This window comes from Macaca nemestrina, chromosome 9 (assembly GCF_043159975.1).
Source record: "Macaca nemestrina isolate mMacNem1 chromosome 9, mMacNem.hap1, whole genome shotgun sequence".
Lineage (NCBI taxonomy): Eukaryota > Metazoa > Chordata > Mammalia > Primates > Cercopithecidae > Macaca > Macaca nemestrina.
In genome coordinates this window covers 63,696,422-63,722,146 of record NC_092133.1, presented here as the reverse complement: position 1 = coordinate 63,722,146, position 25,725 = coordinate 63,696,422, and the positions used below count along the sequence as shown (strand labels likewise).

Below are 25,725 nucleotides of genomic sequence, written 5' to 3'. Positions count from 1 at the left end.
TTAAATTACTCATAATCCACTTATGATGCAGAACCACTTGTTTGCTGGGATCTTCTTGCACTTAAGATCTCAGTATAATTAGTTTAAATAGTTTAAACCCTTATTCTGTGTCCTATCAAGTATAATGTTCTCCCCCAAATTTCTGCAAATTCCTTGGGAGCTCATATTTTCAGGTTCAACTCTGGCTCCAAGCTTTTGCTTCCACTGAATTACTTTCATTTATAGATTGTCTTTCTATCTCTATTCTACATTATGTTCACCCAGAATCTGGAGTTGGCCTTTTCCCCTTTCACAAATAGACACACACACACACACACACACACACACACACACACTCTCTCTCTCTCTCTCTCTCTCTCTCTCTCTCTCTCTCTCTAACCCTACCAGAGTAGGCCAGAATATGTGAGTATAGTAAACCTTACAGAAACTTACAAGAAGATGGAAGGGAGGGATTTCTATATTGCAACAATATATTCTAAGTGGCTTCAATTTGTATGTTAGAAATCTTCAAAATCTTATTTAGCAACTCCATCTCATTGCCCTTCCACATTTTTTCTCTCTAGCTACTTTCCCTCAGACTTCTAAATTCTGTTTATGGGAATGCAGTCAAGAATAGTTATCTCTCTAGCACTCGACTTGGCCCCTGCTTATTTGTGTCCTTAGGATATCACTACCCACCTTAAATTACTCATTAAGGTATTTTCTTCAGTATAGGTAGTGCCCTTCCTAAGAAGAATTCTGTAGTCAGCCACCACACTCCCCAATCCTACTATATAATAATCTATTATAGATTTTTGGTGGGAGGAGGGTGTCCACTTTAAAGATGTGAATTTCTCCTGGGCACACACTTTTTTTCCTCCCAAAACAGAGGACTGCCTTTTTATTTCTTGCCCTTATTTTGCATGTAATGGACCAAGGCCTGCCTTTCTTCTCCTCCATCTTTACTATTTCATGCAGGCTTCTGGATTTTTTTTTTTTTTTTTTTGCCCTCCTGACACTTACACAAGTTCCTGCTACATTTTCTGTTTTTGTTCTTTATTTCCTAGCATTAAAGAATTCCTCTGAGCTCACAATTTTTTTTAAGTGGTCTTACTCTTATTTTCCTTCTTATGAGTTTTCCTACATAACAGATTTTTTTCAACCCTGTTGAAGTATATTTCGAGTATAATCCCGAATAACTGGGGTTACAGGTGTACACCACCATGCCAAGCTAATTTCTGTACTTTTTGTAAAGACAGGGTTTTGCCATGTTGGCCAGACTGGTCTCAAACTTATTTTCCTTCTTATGACTTTTCCTACATACCAGATTTTTTTCAACCCTTTTGAAGTATATTTCCTTTTAGATGTCAGATAAATGAGATGTTACTCTCTTTTAATAGCATGTATCTATATAAATTTCCCGATTTTGTAAAGCTTTCTTATTTCTATTAAATTATACTCTCTCCACTGAGACTGCCACAGGAGAAGCAATTACAATAGAACATTTCCAAGGACATAGTCTGAGACTACCAACTAGTGTAAACATGGGTCACTGAGCAACCCGGAAACGGACAAGTACTGCCAAATTAAATAATCAAGGATTCCTGACATGGCACTTTTAAATGTGTCTAGTTCCTTAAGGAAATGTGTGTGTTCTTTTGGGGAAAACAGGTCCAAATGAAAGGTAATAGGGGACACAGGGAAAAAAAATGCTGATATTTCAGTATTTCATCAATTGTAGAAACTTGGAAAGGTATTTTGGCTCTATTGTTACCATTGTTTATAAATTTTTTATAGGAATTTAAGTTAAAATGTTTCTCTCTTTGATACTGTTCAAGTGTTTCAAGCTTTTCTGTACTATTTGTTCTTCTTAGGATTCCACATCTTGTTTTAGTGGCATCTGTATTTTTTTTTTTTTTTTTTGAGACAGAGATTTGTTCTTTTTGCACAGCTGGAGGGCAATGGTGCAGTCTCAGCTCACTGCAACTTCCGCCTCCCAGGTTCAAGCAATTCTCCTGCCTCAGCCTCCCAAGTAGCTGGGACTACAGGCATGCACCACCATGCCAGGCTAATTTTTGTATTTTTAGTAAAACCAGGGTTTTGCCATGTTGGCCAGGCTGGTCTCAAACTCCTGACCTCGGGTGATCTGCCCACCTTGGCTTCCCAAAGTGCTGGGATTACAAGTGTGAGCCACCGTGCCCCGCCTGGCATCTGGATTTCTAAGGGTCAATTTTATTTGGAAGAAAATAGGTTTGGATGGCTTCTGCTTACTGGGTCACGACATTATGGGGAGAAAACATGGCTTTTGGCAGCATGGAGACCTTGCTTGGATCCCACCTGTGTTGTTGATTAGCCAGGTAATTTTGGGAAAGTTAAAAATCTGTGAGCTTTGGTTTCTTCTTCTGAGTTATGGGGAGAATATAACTTATTCTGAATACCTTGAAAGGGTCTTGTGAAGACTGAATGATATTTGACATGAATTACTTGGCAAGAACTGGTATGAGTTCTCTTTCACCTTCTTTTCCTGTTCCATCTTTCTCCACTGTGGTATCTTGCTCCCACTTTTTGGCCCTTGGAGTGAAATGATGTACTTATTCCTAAAAATGAAGGGAAATTTGACTATTGAGTTGAACTAACTTTTCTTTTTCCATTTATCATACCATAGTCAGGTTTTATTTGTTTTGGGAATGTTGATCCCTTTGGATTAGGTAATAGACCAACATCTTACAAGAAATGGCTCCAGAATTTAACAACTTTTGTCAAATGTATATTTAACATTTGTCACATAATTTTATAAAGCATTTGTGGACAAACAATAATTCTGACTGTGATGAATATTTATTTTGACAGAAAAATCACACTACCATATTGGCAGCTGAGACTTTTTGAGGCCACCCTCTATTTAAAAGGCAGATATGTACCAACAAAAAGAGTTTCTAAAGCCTTTTATTATTGAACATATCAGCAGCTGATAAAGGGAAAATTACTGTATAATTAAGAGCTGTTAGGAGCTATGTATATTTTGTGAAAGATCTTAGGCAAAATACGTAAAAGCATATTAAGATATAAAGAAAAAGAGCAAGTCGAGACTGGTATTTAAGATGTGTATTAGTCTGTTTTCACGCTGCTGATAAAGACATACTTGATACTGGGCAATTTACTAAAGAAAGAGGTTTAATGGACTTACAGTTCCATATGGCTGGGGAGGCCTCACAATCATGGCAGAAGGCAAGGAGGAGCAAGTCACATCTTACGTGTATGGCGGCAGGCAAAGAGAGAGCTCGTTCAGGGAAACTCCTGTTTTTAAAACCATCAGATCTCATGAGATTCATTCACTATCACAAGAACAGTGCAGGAAAGACCTGGTCCCTTAATTCTATTACCTCCCACCCAGTTCCTCCCATGACATGTGAGAACTGTGGGAATTATAATTCAAGATGAGATTTGGGTGGGGACACAACCAAACTATATCATTCTGCCCCCAGCCCCTCCCAAATCTCATGTCCTCACATTTCAAAACTAATCATGCCTTCTTAACATTCCCCCAAAGTCTTAATTCATTTCAGCATTAACTCAGAAGTCCGCAGTTCAACGTCTCGTCTAAGACAAGGCAAGTCCCTTCTGCATATGAGCCTGTAAAATCAACAGCAAGTTAGTTACTTCCTAGATACGATTGTAGCAGGACGAGCCACAGACAAAACTCCTCAGACACTGAGTTAAAGAAGGGGTTTATTTGGCCGGGGGCATCGGCAAGACTCCTGTCTCAAGAGCTGAGCTCCCCAATTGAGCAATTCCTGTCCCTTTTAAGGGCTCACAACTCTAAGGGGGTGCGTGTGAGGGGGTCATGATTGAGCAAGCAGGGGGTACATGACTGGGGGCTGCATGCACTGGTAATTAGATCAGAACAAAACAGGATAGGGATTTTCACAGTGCATTTCTATATAATGTCTGTAATCTATAGATAACATAACCGATTAGGTCAGGGGTCGATCTTTAACTACCAGGCCCAGGGTGTGGCACTGGGCTGTCTCCCTGTGGATTTCATTTCCTTTTAGTTTTTACTTCTTCTTTCTTTGAAGGCAGAAATTGGGCATAAGACGATATGAGGGGTGGTCTCCTCCCTTACAATGAGGGTACAGGCATTGGGTAAATACAACTGTTACAAATGGGATAAATTGGTCAAAACAAAGGCGCTACAGGCCCCATGCAAGTCCACAATCCATCAGGGCAGTCAAATCTTAAAGCTCCAAAATGATCTCCTTTGACTCCATGTCTCACATCCAGATCACGCTGGTGCAAGAGGTGGGTTCCCATGGTCTTGGGCAGCTCTCCCCCTGTGGCTTTGCAGGGTACAGCCTTCCTCCTGGCTGCGTTCATGGGTTGCCATTGAGTGTCTGTGGCTTTTCCAGGCGCACTGTGCAAGCTGTCAGTGGAGCTATCATTCTGGGGTGGGTCTGGAGGACAGTGGCCCTCTTCTCACAGCTCCACTAGGTGGTGCCCCAGTAGGTACTCTGCGTTGGGCCTCCAACCCCACATTTTCCTTCCATACCTCCTAACAGAGGTTCTCCATGAGAGCCCTGCCCCTGCAGCAAACTTCTACCTGGACATCCAAGCATTTCCATAAATCCTCTGAAATCTAGACAGAGGTTCCCAAACCTCAATTTTTGACTTCTGTGCACTTACAGGCTCAGCACCACATGGAAGCTGGCAAGGCTTCAGAAGTTGCCTTCTGAAGCCACGGCCTGAGCTTAACATTGGCCCCTTTCAGCCATGGCTGGAACCCTGGGACAAAGGACTCAAGTCCCTAGGCTTCACACAGCACGGGGACCTTGGGCTTGGCCCAGGAAACTGCTTTTTCCTCTTAGGCTTCCTGGCCTGTGATGGGAGGGGCTGCTGTGAAGGCCTCTGACATGCCCTGGAGACATTTTCCCCATTGTCTTGGGGATTAACATTTGGCTCCTCATTACTTATGCAAATTTCTGCAGCTGGCTTGAATTTTTCCTCAGAAAATGTGATTTTCTTTTCTATCACATTGTCAGGTTGCAAATTTTCCAAACTTTATGCTCTGCTTCCCTTATAAAACTGAATACCTTTAACAGTACCCAAGTCACCTCTTGAATGCTTTGCTGCTTAGAAGTTTCTTAAACCAGATACTGTAAATCATTGCTCTCAAGTTCAAAGTTCCACAAATCTCTAGGGCAGGGGCAAAATGCCACCAGTCTCTTTGCTAAAACATAACAAGAGTCACCTTTGCTCCAGTTCCCAACAAGTTCCTCATTTCCTGCTGAGACCACCTCAGCCTGGGCTTTATTGCCCATATGCATATCAGCATTTTGGGCAAAGTCATTCAACAAGTCTCTAGGAAGTTCCAAACCTTCCCACATTTTCATGTCTTCTTCTGAGCCCTCCAAAATGTTCCAACCCCTGCCTGTTACCCAGTTCCCAAGTTGCTTCCATATTTTCAGGTATCTACAGCAGTACCCCACTCTACTGGTACCAATTTACTGTATTAGTCTGTTTTCATGCTGCTGATAAAGACATACCTGAGACTGGGAAATTTACAAGAGAAAGAGGTTTAATGGATTTACAGTTCCACCTTGCTGGGGAGGCTGCACAATCCTGGTGGAAGGCAAGGAGGAGCAAGTCGCATCTGATGTGAATGATGGCAGTCAATGAGTGAGCTTATGTAGGGAAACTCCCGTTTTTAAAACCATCAGATCTCGTGACACTCATTTGCTATCAGGAGAACAGTGCAGGAAAGACCCGCCCCCATAATTCAATCACCTCCCACTGGGTTCCTCCCATGACATGTGGGAATTGTGGGAGTCATAATTCAAGATGAGATTTGTGTGGGAACACAGCCAAACCACATCAAGATATAAGAGGAGAAATAAGAAATAGAGACAAATATGTCACACTTGCTTTTGATTTGTCATGAATTTCCTATTGGAAATTTTAGGGAAGAAGAAAATTTTTTTCAAACATATATATTTTTTAAATTTTATTTTTAATTAATATGGATACATAATAGTTGTACTTATTTATGGGGTACATGTGATATTTTGATAAAAGCATATAATGTGTAATGATAAAATCAGGGTAATTGGAATATCCATCATCTCAAGCATTTATCATTTCTTTGTGTTAGGAACATTCTGATTCCACTCTTTTAGTTACTTTGAAATATGTGATAAATTATTGTTAACTATGGTTTTTATATTGTGCTACCAAACACCAGATTTTTTTTCCATCTAACTTTATTTTTATATCCATTAACTATCCATTCTATATCCCCCTATTTTGACAAGTAAAAATTATATACATTTATAGTATATAACATGATGTTTTAATATATGTATACATTCTGGAATGACTAGCTCAAGCTATTTAACATATATGCATTACCTTTTATACTTATCAATTTTTTGGTAGTGAGAACACTTAAATTTACTCTAGCAATTTTCATATATATAATTTATTGGTATTAACTGCAGTCACCATGATGTACAATAGATCTCTTGAGATTATTCCTCCTGTTTAATTGAAATTTTATGACCTTTGACAATACAAATTTAAACCATGTAAAATTTTTATTTTTAAAGAAAGAATCAGCACCTTTCCAGTTATCTCTGATTTGATTAATTAATTAATCACCTCAGCAAATCATTATTTTTGTGTGCTTACTTTGTGGCAGTCACCATCACTCTAGTATGTGCTAGGGATTCAAATTTCTAAAAATACTATAATGATCCTGCTCTCCTGGAATTTACAGACTAGATAAAAAGTAAATTAACAATATGTTATTATGGTAGAGGTTGGTACAAAGTGTTATGGAGGTGGGAATTGTATTAAGAGAGGGTATGTTGAATGAATACTATGTGGCTGAGTTTGGAGAGTTGACTAGAGAAAGAAGGTTGTGGGGCAGAGGGCGTTTTACCTGCAGAGGAGGATGTATGCTGAAAGACTTGTAATAGTCCTGAATGGCTGAGATGAAGGGTAAACTGTGTGGGAGGAACAAGAGTTGAAGCTGGAAAGGTAGGCACAGACCCAATTTGAAAGGTCTATGTGCTAAGTTGCAAAGTTTGAACTATAGTCTGAAAGCTAAGGGGAAACCATTAAAGAATTTTAAGCAGGGTAATGATGAGGGGACTTCACAAAGTTCATAGAAAAATGGAATTAAAAGAAAAAAATAAAAAATATGAACTTTGTTTCTCATCATAAGCTCCATCAAGTTGAAGACACTTTTGTAAATAATGATACTGGCCACTTAGTTCATCCCTGAAGAACTGAATGTCCTGGAATTTAACTGTGCCAATGCAGTCTTTTTTACATTATTAACTGAAGAAATATGAATGCCCTTTAAATATTTTTTGAGATTTGGAAACAAAAAGAAGTCAGAAGGAGCCAAACCAGGACTGTAAGGTGGATACCTCATGATTTTATATTGAAACTTAAATGATTGCCTTTGTTTGATGAGAGGAATGAGCAGAATGAGCAGGAGCTTTGTGGTAGAGAAGGACTCTGGTGAAGCTTTCCCGGTGTTTTTCTGCTAAAGTTTTGGCTAGCTTTCTCAAAACACCCTCACAATAATCAGATACTATCATTCCGTGGTCTTCCAGATAATCAACAAGCAAAATTCTTTGAGCATCTTAAAAAATGATTGCCATGATCTTTGGTCTCTTGACTGGCTTGCTTTTGCATTGACAGGGCCACTTCCACCTTTTGGTAGGTATTGCTTTGATTGTGCTCAGTCTTCAGGATCATACTGGTAAATCCACGTTCGTCTTTTGTTACATTTCTCAAAAGGAATACTTAAAGAGCTTGATGAAATTAAAATTGTTAAAATATTTCAGTGAAAACTCTGGTCTTATCTGCAACTGATCTGTGTGCAACAATTTAGGCATTCATCCAGGCGAAATTTGCTCAACTTAAAATTTTCAGTCAGAGTTGTATAAGCTGAACCAGTACAGATGTCTATAATGTTGGCTATTGCTTCTGGTGTTAATTGTTTGTCCTCTTCAATTAGGGCATAAACAAGATTAAGTTTTTCCTTACAAATTGATGTGGATGGTCTGCTGCTGTGGGTTTTGTCTTCAACATCATCTTGACCCTTCTCAAAATGGGTTATCCATTTGTAAACTGCTGATTTCTTTGGGGGCATTGCCCATAACCTTTTTTTTTTTTTGATGTGGTCTTGTTCTGTCACCCAGGCTGGAGTGCAGTGGTGCGATCTCGGCTCACTGCAACCACTGTCTCCTGGGCTCAAGCAATTCTCTTGCCTCAGTCTCCCAAGTAACTGGGATTACAGGCGCATGCCACCATACCTGGCTAATTTTTGTATTTTTAATAGAGATGGTATTTCACCATGTTGGCCAGGCTGGTCTCGAACTCCTGACCTCAAGTGATCTGTCAGCCTTGGCCTTCCAAAGTACTGGGATTACAGGCATGAGCCACTGCGCCTGGCCAAACTTTTCATAAAGCATCAATGATTTCGTCATTTTTCCAACCATGCCTCACCATAAATTTGATGTTTCTCACAGTGTCAAGCCCAGTGCTTTGCACAGTGATGCTGTTCTAGAAACAATTATTGAATGACCCTTTTGTTCAGTCCTTGTTCACTACTGAAAGGTGTCATGAGCTTAATGACAATGGTCTTTTCAATTTTATGGAACTTGTAAGTTTATAAAGCAGTAACCTATAAAGCTAGATTGCAAAACCTGTTAGGGTAAGAGTTGTTTCTCTTTTGTTTTCCTCTGTTTCTTACATGTCTGGTATGTTGCTCATTGAGAAATGTTTGTTGAATGAATGTCTTTTATTTTTCCTCAACTGATTTCACAACAACTGAATGAAGTAGGCAGGCAAAGACAGTTTGTCCTGTGTTATAGATAACACAATCAAAATTGAAATAGTAATAACTTGTCCAAAGTGATGCAGTTTTAAAATGACATAGCAAGGACTTGAACCTCAGACCTCAAGACCAGTGTGCCTTCACCTACATAGAACTGTTTCTAATTTAGATCTCAAGCCCAGTTTTGCCCTATGTTCTTAACTTTTATAATCATTCCTTACAGCCAAAAAAAAAAAAAAAAAAATCATTTGAGGTATGTGTGTGAGCTTTAATTTTCTGCTTCAGTTGTAAACTTCCTTTTAACGAGTGGTATTATCATCTTGTAAGTTCATTTGGAAAATATGTATGAAAGTCAATGGATTAAGTTCAGAAACATTAAGTAATTTCTTTCTCTGTAATACTTTATTTTTGATTGTTCTGTGGTTGCCATATTTAAGTAAGGTAGATTAGCCATTTCTTATGCTTAAAACAATTTCTTTTTACTCTAAGTATTAATATTTATAGAGGATCAATATATTATTTCTTTGACTATTGTTTCCTTTTGCTTTAGTCTCTAGAAACTTTTCGCATTGTTTCAAACAGACAATTTAGGGACACTAAGATCACACTTGGTGATATAATGCTTTCCATCAGGCACTTCTTGGATACCCTTTTGTACACATATTGCTGCGAGTATGGGATTTCTTTTCATGCTACGGGTAGCATCCAGCACCTTGTATAAATGCATGAAATACTAAATAAGAAGAAAATGATGACTGTGGAGCTAGCTCTTGTTTTGGAGCAATCCTACTTGATGTTTTTAAATTACGGGAATTAGTAGGCTGCTGGAGCTTTAGAGTTATTTGAATCAATCGATCTGATTACGAAAGGAAGCCAGGGCGTTGGCATTGAGGGCGAGGAAAACTTTGTTTGCCAGAGCCTTGGCTGCATTTTTTTTTCCTGCTGTTTCAGCCTATTTCTTCGTGTCTTTCTCAAATTACTCCATGAATCTACATAATTTACATGAACTCATTCGATGCATAATTTGTATAGAACATTGGCTTAGATTTATTTATATATGTATTGTCAGGAAAAAGGAGAAAAAAATGTATCTGGGAAAAGGGACTGCTGAGACAAAGTAGACATTTCCCTGTTGCCTTTTCTATGCTTCTCTTTCTTGCAAAACAATTTGTCAGCTATTTTAATGTGAGATGAACAATTATAGTTTCTGCTGTTTTATTTGATGGGTTACTATTATTATTTCTGAGCAGAAATAATTTGATGAGAAAACACACTCTGGGAGTGTTGACAGTGCTTACTTTCCCAGTAAGTGTTGGGTTTAGGGATATTGTTTTTCTCTACCCATTCTTATCTTGTATGTCCAAGGTTTGTTTTGGGTTTAGTCTAATTCACTGAGCTTTTTAAAGTTTGAGTTTGGTTTATAATGAGTTAAAAAAAAGCACACAGGAAAAATTCAAGGTTCAACAAATTATTCTGGGGTTTTTGGCTCATTTTAAATTCCCACTCAAAACTTTGAATAAGTAAAATCCAGGAGTATTAAAAATCTCTTGAATTAATTGTGCTTCCTTTCCCCAACTTGTCTCTAACCGGGAGATCATTTATTTGGAGAAATAATCAATATAAAAAAATTATCATGTACTGCACAAATATAGAAAATCTTGGAGGTTTGTTTCAATGATTAACCATTGTGGCCTGTTAAAAAAATGTTCAAGTCAAGTGAATGCTCTTTAAAATCTAGGCCTCAACCTAACTTTTATCTTCCGTACTTCAGCATCATTTGCAAAGTAAGATTATTGCTTTCACTCTTTAGCATCTTTAAGTGTAAATGTGTGCAGGTGGGGATGGGGTGTGTTCAATAGGGAGCTAAGCCAGAGCTACACCACAGGTTTCATATGACCTCTCCTTGACAATTAATTGCTTTTGTAAGCAAAAAAACTGCTTAAATGAATGAAATTATCATGGTTTTACAGTATTTTGAACTCTTTATTATCAATAAATGGAGGATGTAATTCCTGATAACGAAAGTTCAAGCTGAACTCTCCATATTATACAAACTCCGACCTTTAGTTAAAATATTCTTGTGATGATGTATTGTTACTGGATTTTCTCCATTACTTCTTTGGCCATGGGCATATTACTGGGAAGTGTTGGTTTTTTGTGTTTTTTGAACACTCTTTACAAGTGTGTTTGCTCTAAAGTTCCCATTTGGAGCTGTATAATGTTCACAGAGATAAATATGAAGAAGAAATATTTAAGAAGTAGAGGTAATATTTCTTAGGGAAGACAAAGTGCGGGGGCTAAAACATGCTTTAGAGTTAAATGGATTTGTCAGTGAAATAGCTTGTATTATTTAAATCATAGATAAAATTACTTAAATATTTTAGAATCTTAAATAAGGTTTTATTTTGATTTGAACATAGTGAGAATGAACCAAGAAATGGGCAAGGCATAGAAATGATTATACAATACGATAAATATTTCATATAAAGGTCATTAAAATTACGTTGAAAGAAATTTGTTTATTGTTATAAGTGGGGAAAATGAACTGATTTTGGCTGTGTTTGAAGTGTTGGGTAGAATTGGTTTCCATGTGAGACTCTTAAAAGACTTCCTGTCCTTTGGGGCCCAATTCAAATTCTCTTACGTCTTCTATGTGGTCTGAGTCCCTTAGTCAATATCAGTGAGTTTTCTGAGTTTTCAGCAATGTTACCTTTATCTCTTTTTTTTGCATTCTCTTTACTACCTTGCCTGTGTTAGAGTTAAGGATAGAGTAGAAAGAACATGAACGTTGTAATAGAAACCCAGTTCAATCAAACTTTCTGAAACCCAGTTTACTCAATTGTAGAATGAGAAGAGAAATAGGAACTCTTGTGGTTCTTGTGAAGATTCAATTGGAAAGCATAAAGTACCTGGGGCTGAGCAGGCACTCAGTAAGTGTCAGTGTCCATCTCATTTCCGAATTTCATGTCTAGTTTCTCCAATGGTCTAAGTTCCTTCAGGGCAGGAAATGTCTTTTATATTCATAGTGCCTTGTGCATATAGGTTCTAAATGATTATTTGTTGAATTTAATTTAATGTCCTGTCATGGAATCTTAGCACTGTTATTTCCCGTTTCTTTTCCCTCTGTCACCTTGGATTGAGATAAACATGTTACTTTCTTGATATTAGGGATTTAATTCAGTAGAATGCCATTTTAATATGATTTATTTCATAGAGTTTGATATAGGAAGGGTCAAATAATTTCCCTGGAAACTTAATTATATTCTATAAAATCTTATTAGCCTGTCTCATGGCATATAGTCACAGTGGAGTTCTGGTGTGTTTAAGATGGTCAAGTCTCTATCTGGAGAAATCTGTCTAATGGCACAGAGTGAGAATATGGGAAATAAATGACATAAAGAGAGAGCAAATGCAAATGTCTTGCAAATTACATTACTTGACATTTTCAGTCACTAACCCTCCAAAGTATGTTCTAATTTACTAAAATAAACCAAGAATCCAATTTCTTGTGAGCTTCCTTTGCTTAATTAATTATTAGTTGCAGACAGCATTCTGTAGTTTGTTGCAATTTTTCACCTTTGTATTTATCTAGTACCTGATTTAAAAAGAATGGGAGCATTCTGATTCAGCAGAACTGATCAGAACTCTCTTTCTGCTCATAGCTCATCTGTGTTATAGAGCAGAAATGAATAAATGTTTGCTGAACATGCCACATATGCTTTGATCATCAAAATGTTGTTTTCCTTCCTTCTCAAAATACAAGCTCTGAGAGATCTTCCTTGCTGAAGTTTGTTGGGTAACCTATTCTGCATAGATATTATTATAGAGGCAAGCCAGATCCCATGCCATTATAGCAAAATATCATGTAAGCAACTACATTTTCATAAATTTGTTTGTTTCTATGATTGAAATGTGAGCACTCTTTAATGCTTCCTTATTATGATTTGAAATTATACATTCACTGTGCTTTTTAAAAAATTTAAAAGCAGAAGTGTATCTTAAAAGATGAACTTTCTTTTTTATTTTTTTAAACGAAGTATGCTTTTTTGTTAGAATGAAGACTAAACAGGCTTCTCATGCATGCAATAATGTTGATTATACTTAGAATACGGTTTATAACTCTTTGTGTGTCCCTAATTATTTCATTGGAAGATAATTAGCTAGCATTTGTTATCACTGTAGTATGAATGGGAGAAACTGAGGCTCATTATCAACTCTTTGTGTTAGCGAGTTGAGAATTTGAGAAAAATCTGCTGCTATCCTAATGATCTGCTTTTGTTTTCAATTTCAGTTTCAAAGGACATTTGAGTCTCTCAAAAATGTTGCCAACAAATCCGACCTCCAGAAAACCTACCAGAAGCTTGGGAAGGAGCTGGAAAATTTGGATTATTTAGCCTTCAAACGTCAGCAGGTAGGGGTCAGAGCTCTCCTTGGTGGAGGAGATGAACACTTTAGGCTTCCTGCCATCCTGCCTGTCACAGGTGCAGGTGGGTCTGAGGAAACTTATCTTCTAATGGTTAGAGCAGAAACAGGTTGTGTTGTGCTGATCTGCTGTGTTCATATGGCTTCCCACAGTGTTCAATGTGGTCCTTGCTTTTAGATGTATACTTTAGGGGTTTCCACATGTGTCCTTATACCTCGCTTAAAAAAAATTCCTGCTGGTTTGTGAAAATCCAGCTACCCTTTGACTAGGGACACTTCAGCGGCATAAAGGAAATCTCTATAATGGCTTGGCCAGTTGGCTTTTATATTTGACCTGGGGAGAAAAATCACCTTAAGACTAGGATAAGGTTGTGGGTATACATGCAATATTAAGGAAAATAGTCATAAATATGCCAAAATGTGAATCGATCTTTAGTTTTGTTTGACCTTTGAAGATGAGTAATTTGCTAAGTGTGGAAGATAGAAGGAAAATTTGCTTTTCAAATGCACGGTTTTTATTGCCTCCTTTTGTAGGCCCCAAGATAAATAGAGAGCTGAAATAAACTTTTATAGAGTTTGTTTTAGAATTTGTACTTTATAACCGAATATTCATCATGATTAAATGCTGTGTGTTTTGTAGACACTACCACAGTAGCTCGCTACTCTTCCTAGACTGGATCTGCTCCAGTTTCTTCACAGCCACTAGGTGTCAGCATTGTCAAGCTTTTACTTCCACCAAAGGTTTATTCTGATCAGAATAGGCAGTTAGACGTTTAAATGAGGTTGCATGAAATTGGGGAATGTGCTCCATGATGGATAGCGTCTAGAAAAATGACTAAATGTCTGACTTGCATGGCCAGGCATCGAGTCGATCACTTGAGAGACTTTCCTCTTAGCGTAGCAAAGGGCTTGGCATTCTTGCCATTGCCTAATTCACAAGCTTTGGATCCTTTTGGATGAAGGTTTTCAACGCGGAACTTTCTATACTTAGTTAAATCTCATGAAGTCAACATGATATGGTCTAGAATTATTGGGCCAAAAAGAGAATTGTGTTCTAGGTATTGCTCTATCACAGATGTTACATGGACATTTAACCTTTCTATGGTCCTGTTTTCCTAGGGGTTATATTTATTTTATAGAATGTTCCAGGACAAATACATTACTTTTGCACATACATTAATTTACATGAAAAAGGATACAATGTCCATTTAAATTTTGTTTTTTTTAAAAATTAATGAGGGTCTCGGTATTAGCACTTGATGGTTACTGAGTGCTACTACAACAAACCCCCAGAGGATGCTGCTTAGCATTCACACCAGAGTCACTCCTCTGGCCTATGCAACTTTTAGTACAGTTTTGTTTCCGAAACCTTCCACGGAGGGGTCTTTGAGCTGGCAGGCAGTAGTCACTGTACTCTTCTGTTATCCTTTCTCATTAACACATTTTCAGTGATTGGATTCTTTTACTAGCTAATTGTGAATTTGGAAGAAGGTAAATACCTCAAGGGCAGAAGGGTAGAACTCTGGGAGAATGGCATTGAGGATAGGTGGGTAAATTATATGTGCGTAAAGAAAAGATGAGCATATGGAGTGTGTGTATATATATATGCATATATAAATCATCTATACTATTTATTAAATGAAATGCATATGCCACGTGGTATGATTTAAACATTTATGAATGAAATCTTTAAATGCTTATAACAATACAGTGAGCTGGCTTTTATTAGCACCATTTTACAGATGAGAAAACTGTTAAGGAAGTTAAGTAACATGCCTAAGGTCATGGAGCTAATAAGGCATGAAACTGGGCTTCAAATCTAAATCAAGTCTGACTTCAAACCTGGAGTGTTATGTCTTCTTGATGGGCAGGGTCAAAGGGTCAGAACATCAGCTCTTCTCTAGCTTGGTGGGATTTGTCTTTTATCTCTCATTCTATTCCTTTGAAGCTCCAAAACCTGATTAAGCACACACCAGAAAGTGTTTTTCTTCTAATAGAAAAGATTCAGATCTCTGTAAAATTGCCAATTTAGCAAGAAAGTTTCCTCTTTATAAGACAGTATTCTTTGTGTTAGAGAATTAGTCATGGTTTGTTCCCTGGTCCAACCATATTTGTCATTCCGCATTGGGACAGAACATAAGCTCCATAAGGACAGGGCCTCGTCTGTCACCTTTAATGCTGTATCCTCTCCAGTGCTCACAACAGTATCTGACTCATGGCAAATCCTCAGTAAATATTATTGGTGGTGGTGTTGCTATGAACAAAGAACCATGCCAAAAGGTTTGACCTCAGATTATAGGCAATTAAAATCAATGTGTTTTGCTACATTTTTAAAATTCAAAAGAGCATAAGCCTTTCGCTTCCTGGATACCACGGGCTGAGAGATTGTACCTTGCCCCTATGTATTATTGAGGTTTTCTCCTAACACATTTTATTCTTCTATCCATTTTTTAAAAGAAACAGAAAATGCCAGTGTTAACTCTGAATTATGGATTTCCAATGAATTGACTATAATTATTTTATTGGAGTCATCCATTAGGTTTTATTTTCTGTCCCCTTCTATGATATTTTTAACATTTTTGAGAGATTTTTGAGAGATTTCTTTCTCGGCACAAGATAGACTACTGGAGTGCTTTGCTCCGTTCTCTCACCTCTGTTTTTCTGAGGTTACTGTGTTTTCTTTCCTAGGTATGAACTTAGCATTTATTTATTTAAAAGAGGAGTGCCGGTGCATCAGCTATTCCTTGGGTACAAGCATCTCTACATTTTCCTACTTTCAGAAAGACTAATGTTGAAATAGCTTTGATTGGAAAAGGTGAGAGAGGAGGTTGTGATACGTGAGGTGGTGGATTTACCGGGAGGAGTCAGCCTGAAGTAAACAGATGACAAAGCAGGATTAACTGGAGAATCTAGACACTCTTTTGGTTCTTACTATCAAAAGGCAGGTACAGTCTTGGAGTTTATCTTCTTGAACTGCTTGGTTTTCATCCTTCTAGTTGGTGTGACATAGGAATGGTAATAGCAAGTTCCAGTTATTACATTGATCCCAGATTTATGTATTAATTTGAGTGCTTGTAAATCAAGAGCTTTCTTTAGAGCTTTCATTTTGTGGAGTAAAACAAAATAAGGTTTGATAATGTGGACTCGAATGTAATTCATTCCTCTCTTTATCTACCCTTAAAACTTATAATAACATTATAAAACACATCCATTTCCAGAGGCTTCTGAAGTCTTTTGATATAAAATAAAGTTGACATTATTGAGTTGAATATTATATAGACTAAAGCACATTTACACATTGATACAAAAATAAGTAAAATTAAATTATTGCACTTCAGACCTACATGCATGTTGAAACACATCACATATCTGATTCTTGTCTCTCTCCTCCCGGCATGCTATTCTTGCCTTCTGACCTGTCCACAAGGTTTATATAACTTGGTATTTAGAATATACAGCCCCTTTGATTTTATGTACTTAAATCATTCTTTAAAGTCAAACTGAAGTCTAGCCTCCCTCGTATCACCTCCTCCTGTGACCTCTAGTCAATATGTTAACTCTTCACTCTTTGCCATTCTTAGCTTTTATCTGTGTCATACATTTTAGCATCTGATTGATGATATACTCATTGAGAATCTATGTCGTACAGTGATTAGAGTGTGAGCTTTGTAGTTACCCAAACCTGGTTAGACTGTTTGTACTGGGCACCTGAGTTTCTTTTTAAAAAGCATCAGAAAAATAACCCCTAACTTAAACAGCTTGTTTTGAGGAAACAATATATCAAGTATAAAGTAAGTCCTATAAAATATGTATAAAGGACTTAACATTGCACCTGATATGTGTTTAGTATAACTGGTAGCTATTATAATGTTTTGTCCATTTTCTTAAATAGGTTGTAAGTTCCATAAGGGATATGGATATGTTCTTTATTTTGTATACTTCTGTGCTGTACATAGGGTCCAGCACTGTTCTGAACATATGGCATAGAATGTTTTTGGACATACATAGTCTAGCAGTTGGTGATCTATGTAACAAAAAGAACATGTTGACACCTCTTGAGAAGGGAGCTGCAACATTTGGTTCTAATATGTTTCTAAGGTGGTGTCTCTTGATGGGCAGTTAATGTACTGAGGACTTGTACTATGACAATCTGCTGGGGGAAGTGGGTCCAGTGTTCTGGCTAACATCCAATTCAGGTTAATAATTACATTCTATATACCCAGACTTCCCTTATGCTTCCAGGTATTGTTCAGCACATGATACTTTGTTAGTGATGATGCTCAGGAGTGAACAACTGCTTTTTTTTCTTTTACTAAATTGGGTGTGTGACCCCTTTTAGATAATTTCAAAGCCAGAAGGGTACATAATACCTTGGGATAAAAATTGAATTTAAAAAATCTTTTATATAAAAGAAAAAAATAGAAATAAGTTAGATAAAATTTATTTGATAAAAATGACTGAGGGTTAACATTCTTCTATTGAAAAATAAAATTCTACTTGTTATCTCTTATCTTTTTAATGATAGCCATCCTAACAGGTGTACAAGACAAGAGATAACAGGAGTTGGTGATGATGTGGAGAAAAGGAAACCTTTGCACATTGTTGGGAATGTAAATTGGTATAGTCATTTCAGAAAAAGTATAGAGGTTGCTAAAAAATATAAAATAGAGCTATCATAAGACCTGTCAATCTTACTTTTGGGTATATATCCAAAGAAAATGGAATCAGTATCTTGAAGAGATAGCTGCACCCCCACATTCATTGCAGCATTATTCACAACAGCCAAGATATGGAAACAACCTAAGTGTCTATTGACAGATGAATAACGAAAATGTGGTATACATATATGCAATGAAATATTATTTAGCCTTAAAAAGGAAGGAAATCCTGCCTTTGCAATAGCGTGGTTGAACCTGGAAGACATTTTGCTAGGCAAAATAATCCAGACACAGAAATATACATACTGTATGGTCTTACTTATATGTGGAATCTAAAAATGTCAAACTCAGAGAGGCAGAGAGTAGAGGGGTGGTTTCCAGGCATTGGTGGGTGGAGGAAATCACTAGATATTGATCAAAGGGTACACATTTTCACTTATAAGATGAACAAGTTCTCAGGACCTAATAAACAGCATGAGTGATGATAGATGTGTTAATTTGATTGTGGTAATCATTATGCAATGTGTATATATCTCTCAAATCATCTTGTTGCACACTTTGAATATATTCAATCTTTGTCAATCAAATATTTCAAAACAAAAAAATAAAATTCTAGATAGAGAATGACTGACCACATAGAAAATACTCTTAGGCTTACCCTGGGAACTTGAGAACTCTGAGGATACAAGACAACAATGTAGGGATCCTATGGAAGAAGTGCTTAGAAAATGAAACTAAATAGTGCTAGGCTTGCAGTTGTACTATAGCATATAGAGAAGAAAAAGTTGATGAATTCCAATAGTGTCCTTCAACCATGTAAGGACTTGCTTAGCAAGAAAAATGTAATGAATCAGCTAGAATAATATTGCACTGGGAATTGCTTATCTGTAAGGACCTTATAAGGTAGGGACTAACTTTCCACTGGGGCTAACATTAAAACGGAGTTGTAAATATATTTTCTTTAAGACCTTTAAAAATAAAGACCAACCTGACCAACATGGAGAAACCCCGTCTCTATTAAAAATACAAAAAATTAGCTGGGCATGTTGGCGGGTGACTGTAATCGCAGCTACTTGGGAGGCTGAGGCAGGAGAATCGCTTGAACCCAGGCAGAGTTTGCAGTGAGCCGAGATCACACCATTGCACTCAAGCCTGGGTGACAAGAGCAAAACTCCATCTCGAAAAATAAATAAATCAATAAAATAAAAAAGAACATATGTATCTGGAATTGTTTAGATGCAGTCTAAGAAAGGGTGTAAGTGGGAGCTGGACTCAGTGAGTACTAAGGGGAGGTGCTAAGTTTCTAGAGCAATAGTTCTATAGCCATGGATTAACTTCAGTGGCCTTTGTAAGATGAAGCATGTTAATTGCTCAATTGGGGGGAGATTCTTTTTTTCCTTCTTCTGTAATTAATCTAACTGTCTTGAAAGAATTCTGATTGAATTATTTCTTTTAAGGGTAAGTGAACCAAGGACTGCTATATTAAAATATTCAGGTATATTTTAGGTGGTATTCTATATCTTATTTGCCAGATCAAATAAAATGATTATTTATGCCATTTATAAACCTGTTTCTGAAGATTTCAAAGCATTTCAGACATCATTTAAAAATTTATTGCACAAGTATAAAAAATGTTGAATTATTAAACACTGTGCTAAGTTCAAACCAACCCAAACATATTTTATTCTAGCCACTACATATACAATTTCATTTTTATTCAATTGTACACAGTTGTTTGTCCCAAAGGAAAAAAGAATGTGATGTTACATTTATTCTTTAGTTTTCTGATACAGAGAAAAGAAGGTTGGATGCATCATGCAAGGTCATCCTGAGTCAGTAACAAATTTAGAATTAATATTCACATTTCCTAATTTCTAGCTTACTGCAATAACCATTTGACCATTTTCACTGCTTCATAAACTACAGATCTTTATAGGGTGATTTGTTTTTCTATAGTTACAGTCTAAAGAAAAAAAACATGTGGATTTTTTAATGTAAGAAGCTTGCGGCCGGGCGCGGTGGCTCACGCCTGTAATCCCAGCACTTTGGGAGGCCGAGGCGGGCGGATCACAAGGTCAGGAGATCGAGACCACGGTGAAACCCTGTCTCTACTAAAAATACAAAAAATTAGCCGGGCGCGGTTGTGGGCGCCTGTAGTCCCAGCTACTCGGGAGGCTGAGGCAGAAGAATGGCGTGAATCCGGGAGGCGGAGCTTGCAGTGAGCCGAGATCGCGCCACTGCACTCCAGCCTCGGCGACAGAGCGAGACTCCGTCTCAAAAAAAAAAAAAAAAAAAAAAAAAGAAACTTGCCTTTATTTTAAAATGAATGATTAAAATGATGTATATTATACATTTGTCCTCCTTCCAAAATTTGATTTCCACACTGGATAGTTAATGGTCATGACAACTAAGTGTCTTCTATTAAATTAGCAAAGTAAAAACATTATAGAGACATCTTTTAATTCCTAAGGTTTGCTATTCTGTTTCCATCTGTTGTCTCTGGGGCTCAGTTTATTGGTGGCACTTAGGTAGAAAGCTGTTGAGTCAAGCGTTAGCTGATTTTCATGCACCAGAGAAGATTTATTAAGTTTTACATGGTTGTTTGCTATACAATAGTTTGCCTTGTGGGCAGCTTATAGCTACTTTATAGTGGAGAATGTTTATTGAAATAGTTAATTCTTTGTTATGGGTTATTTCAAAATTTACAATGCTGATAGGAATTCCAGAGATGGCAAAACAACAACAACAACAAAAACAAAAATAAACTTCAGTGTTTGCATCAATATGGTGCTTATTTGTACATGTCTTTTATTGACATACCTAAGGTTGTCAATAAAAGTTGGTATTGAGGAGAAATAATAGACAAGTTACCTCTGAAAATGTCTTCTCTAGTCTGTTTTGCACTTTGAAAGTGATCTGTGCATGAAAAGAAGGTAATCTTTCAGTACTAAGATTATGACCTTTGGTGGTTTAAGATGCAAGCTACAGAGGGTATGCTATAGTAGAGAACCTTAAACCAAGTAAAGAATCTTTTGAATTCATCTAACCTAACTGTTTTATTTTATTTTATTTTTATTTTTGAGACATTCTTGCTTTGTCACCCAGGCTGGAGTGCAGTGGCACAATCTCAGCTCACTGCAACCTCTGCCTCCTGGCTTCAATTGATTCTCTTGCCTCAGCCTCCCAGGTAGCTGGAATTACAGGCGTCCACCACCATGCCTGGTTGGTTTTTTTGTATTTTTAGTAGAGACAGGATTTTGCCATGTTGCCCAAGCTGGTCTCAAACTCGATTCACCCATCTCAGCCTCCCAAAGTGCTAGGAATACAGGGGTGAACTACTGTGCCCAGCCCCACATATTTTATTTTAAAGATGAGAAAAATGAGGTGCAAAGAGATTAAATATCTTGTACAAGGCCGCATACTTTGCTAATGACAGAGTTCGGACAACAATAGGAAATGATGTGTTCTCATAACCTTTGGTTCTTTGGTGAGCCCTCTGTTGATTCTTGGTATCTTGTTTGTATCCTGAAACCAAGAGAAGACCTATGGTATGAAAAGCATTCTTTTCCTGTTTGAAAAGCTGCATGATCCTGAGATTGGACTGGTTGCAGAAATCTCTTCTAATGTTAAAACAAAGCCAGGGCATTCAGTTTATTTCATTGGGGTTAATGGATTGGGAGGCCTTGCTTATATATGGCTATAATGAGAGACTCTGATGGCAGCCTTTGTGGAAGTGAGCCCCATTCTCTCCAGGAAAAACATACTTCTGCTATATCCTGTGTCTTGAGGTGCATTTTCTTTACTGGACCCTTGCCAGGTGGTTGAATAGTGACACTCTCTCCTCTTTCCAGGGACATATGGAATAGAGGAGTCCCTCAGAGTCCCCTTAATAAAAGATGTGGGTGGAGTCTTCTCTAAAACGCAAGCCTCCAGCCACTCTACATTTCCACTTTCCTACTCAAGAAGAAAGGAGTGAACTTCTTTGAGTGTTCACAGAAATGTACAACAAAGGACTGAAATGGGGCTGCAGCACAATTGACTTTTCAGTGAAGTCCACTTCTTTCTGATTATGCTTGCCCTCCAGGTGGGAGTTCTGCTCTTTCAGATTGAGCCCTAGGAATCTGAAGTAGAATAGAATTTTCTACCAGGATGAAAGGAGTACCAGAAAGGGTATGGACTTTCTTGAGTCTGTAGGAACCTTGTTGCATCCGGACTACGGAATAATCCAGGAAATTCATATTAAACTGCAGGAACAACAAAGATACTTTTAACATTTATCTATACATATGAATATACTGTATTAGGCATTGAGGTGCCAGTAAGTGAAAATAATTCAGTGGTGCCTTTTTTTTAAAAAAAGAATAAAATGCAATAATATTACAATGCTGTAGACAAAGGAAGGACTTATAAGCATCATATGGTTCCACCACTTTATCATGGATACACAAATAATACAGAAAGTGCATAATTTTGTAGTTTTCTACTGTAATGGAATTTTGATTTATTGACAATTTCTAGAATCCTGTGTCCTCTAAACCTTTAAAGTATATCCTAGGCACTTAGGTTGTTTCTATATCTTGACTATCATGAATAATGCTGCAATGAACATGAAAGTGCAGATATCTCTTAAAATACTGATTTCATTTCCTTTGGATATATACTCAGAAGTGGGGTTGCTGGATCATATAGTAGTTCTATTTTTTAAATATATTTTAGGAACCTTCATACTACTGTGCATAGTGGCTATACCAATTTACATTCCCACCAAGGTTCCCATTTCTGTACAAGTGTTCCCATTTATGATCACACTCACCAACACTTGTTATCTTTTTTTTTTTTTTTTTTTTTTTGAGACGGAGTCTCGCTCTGTCGCCCAAGCTGGAGTGCAGTGGCCGGATCTCAGCTCACTGCAAGCTCCGCCGCCCGAGTTTACACCATTCTCCTGCCTCAGCCTCCCGAGTAGCTGGGACTACAGGCGCCTGCCACCTCGCCCGACTAGTTTTTTGTATTTTTAAGTAGAGACGGGGTTTCACCGTGTTAGCCAGGATGGTCTTGATCTCCTGAACTCGTGATCCGCCCGTCTCGGCCTCCCAAAGTGCTGGGATTACAGGCTTGAGCCACCGCGCCCGGCCCACTTGTTATCTTTTGTTTTTTGGTAATAGCCATCCAAACAACTGTGAGGTGGTATCTTATTTTGTTTTGATTTGCATTACTTTGATGATTAGTGATGTTGAGCACCTTTTTATATATCTATTGGCCATTTGTATGTCTTCCTTAGAAAAATGTCTACTTAGAGATGTAATAAAAAATGATAAAGGGGATATCACCACCAATCCCACAGAAATAAAAACTACCATCAGAGAATACTATAAACATCTCTAGGCAAACTAGAAAATCTAGAAGAAATGGATAAATTGCTGGACACTGACACCCTCCCAAGACGAAACCAGAAAGAAGTTAAATCTCTGAATAGACCAAAATAAGGCTCTGAAATTGAGGCAATAATTAATAGCATACCAACCAAAAAAAGTCCAGGACCAGACAGATTCACAGTACTCAGAGAGGCTGGTACCATTCCTTCTGAAACTATTCCAATCAATAGAAAAAGAGGGAATCCTCCCTAACTCATGTTATGAGGCCAGCATCATCCTGATACCAAAGCCTGGCAGAGACACAACAAAAAAAGAGAATTTTAGGCCAATATCCCTGATGAACATCGATGTGAAAATCCTCAATAAAATACTAGCAAGCTGAATCTAGCAGCACGTCAAAAAGCTTATTCACCAGGATCAAGTTGTCTTCATCCCTGGGATGCAAGGCTGGTTCAACATATGCAAATCAATAAACATAATTCAGCATATAAACAGAACCAACGACGAAAACCACATGATTATCTCAATAGATGCAGAAAAGACCTTTGACAAAATTCAAAAGCCCTTCACTCTAGAAACTCTCAATAATCTAGGTATTGATGGAACATATCTCAAAATAGTAAGAGCTATTTATGACAAGCCCACAGCCAATATCATACTGAATGGGCAAAAACTGGAAGAATTCATTCCCTTTGAAAACCGGCACAAGACAATATTGCCCTCTCTCATCACTCCTATTCAACATAGTGTTGGAAGTTGTGGCCAAGGCAATCAGGCAAGAGAAAGAAACAAAGCATATTCAGTTAGGAAAAGAGGAAGTCAAATTCTCCATGTTTACAGATGACATGATTTTATATTTAGAAAACCCCATCATCTCATCCCCAAATCTCCTTAAGTTGATAAGCAACTTCCGCAAAGTCTCAGGATACAAAATCAATGTGCAAAAATCACAAGCATTCCTATACACCAATAACAGACAAACAGAGAGCCAAGTCATGAGTGAACTTCCATTCACAATTACTACAAACAGAATAAAATACCTAGGAATCGAACTTAGAAGGGATGTGAAGGACCTCTTCAAGGAGAGCTACAAACCACTGCTCAAAGAAATAAAAGAGGACACAAACAAATGGAAGAACATTCCATGCTCATGGATAGGAATAATCAATATGTGAAAATGTCCATACTGCCTAAGGTAATTTATAGATTCAATGCCATCCCCATCAAGCTACCAATGACTGTCTTCACAGAACTGGAAAAAAACTACTTTAAAGTTCATATGGAACTGAAAAAGAGCCCGCATTGCCAAGACAATCCTAAGCCAAAAGAACAAAGCTGGAGGCATCATGCTACCTGACTTTTTGCCTTTGTTGCTGGTGCTTATGGTGTCATATTAAAATATATTGTGACAACCAATGTCATACAGCATTTCCTCTTTGTTTTCTTATAGTAGTTTTATGGTTTTAGGTCTTATGTTTCCAGCTTTAACTCATTTTGAGTTAATTTTTGTTTATGTTGTAGGATAAACATAAATTTATTTTTTGGCATGTGGATATTCAGTTTTCCCAACCCCACTTACTGAAGAAACTCTCTTTTCCACATTGTGTATTCTTGGCATCTTTGTCAAAAATTAGTTGACTGTATATGTATGTGTCTATTTTTGGTCTTTCTCTTGTGTTCCTTTGGTCTATGTATCTGTTTTTCTGCCAGTACCATACTGTTTTGATTACTATAGCTTTGTAATATAATTTGAAATTAAGAAGTGTGATGTCTCCTGCTTTGTTCTTCTTGCTTCAGATTACTTTAGCTATATGGAATTTTTTATAGTGTTATGTAAATTTAGGATTTTTTTTCTATTTTTGTGAAAAATGTTGTTGCTATTTTGATGGGTTTATTGAATCTGTAGGTCGTTTTGGGTAGTACAGCAGTTTTAACAATGTTAATTCTTCTGACTTATGATCATGGGATATCTTTCCATTTATTTGTGCCTTCTTCAATTTCTTTCATCTATGATGTATAGTTTTTAGTGTATATAACTCTCACCTCCTTGGTTAAATTTATTCCTAAACATTTTATTTTATTTTTTGTAACTATTGTAAATGGAATTGTTTTCTTTTTCAGATAGTTTGTTGTTAGTTTATAGAAATGCTACTGATTTTTGCATGTTGATTTGTATCCTGCAACTTTATTGAATTCATTTATTAGTTCTAAAAGTTTTTTGGTTGAGTCTTTAGGGTTTTCCACATATAAGATCATGTCATTTCCAAACAGGGACAATTTAACTTCTACCTTTCTTTCCTGCCTTTTATTTCTTTTTCTTGTCTCATTGCTCTGTCTAGGACTTCTAGTAATATGTTGAATACAAGTGGCAAGAGTGGGCATGCTTGTCTTGTTTCTGATCTTAGAAGAAAAGCTTTCAACTTTTCACTATTGAGCATAACGTTAA

The 25,725-nt window shown here is 37.2% G+C and overlaps 1 protein-coding gene across 20 annotated transcripts in view; it reads left to right on the top strand.

Moving 5' to 3' along the window:
- Positions 1-25,725, top strand: part of LOC105466141 (catenin alpha 3) — a 1,883,635-nt gene that overhangs the window by 233,038 nt on the left and 1,624,872 nt on the right. For all 20 annotated transcript variants that reach the window (XR_011607352.1, XR_011607354.1, XR_011607355.1 and 17 more), the window contains one exon: positions 13,119-13,238. Coding sequence is in view for 16 of the 20 variants with exons in the window: in XM_071068753.1 (XP_070924854.1) it covers positions 13,119-13,238 (120 nt within the window). In the remaining 4 variants the exon portion in view is untranslated. The remainder of the gene's footprint in view (positions 1-13,118; positions 13,239-25,725) is intronic.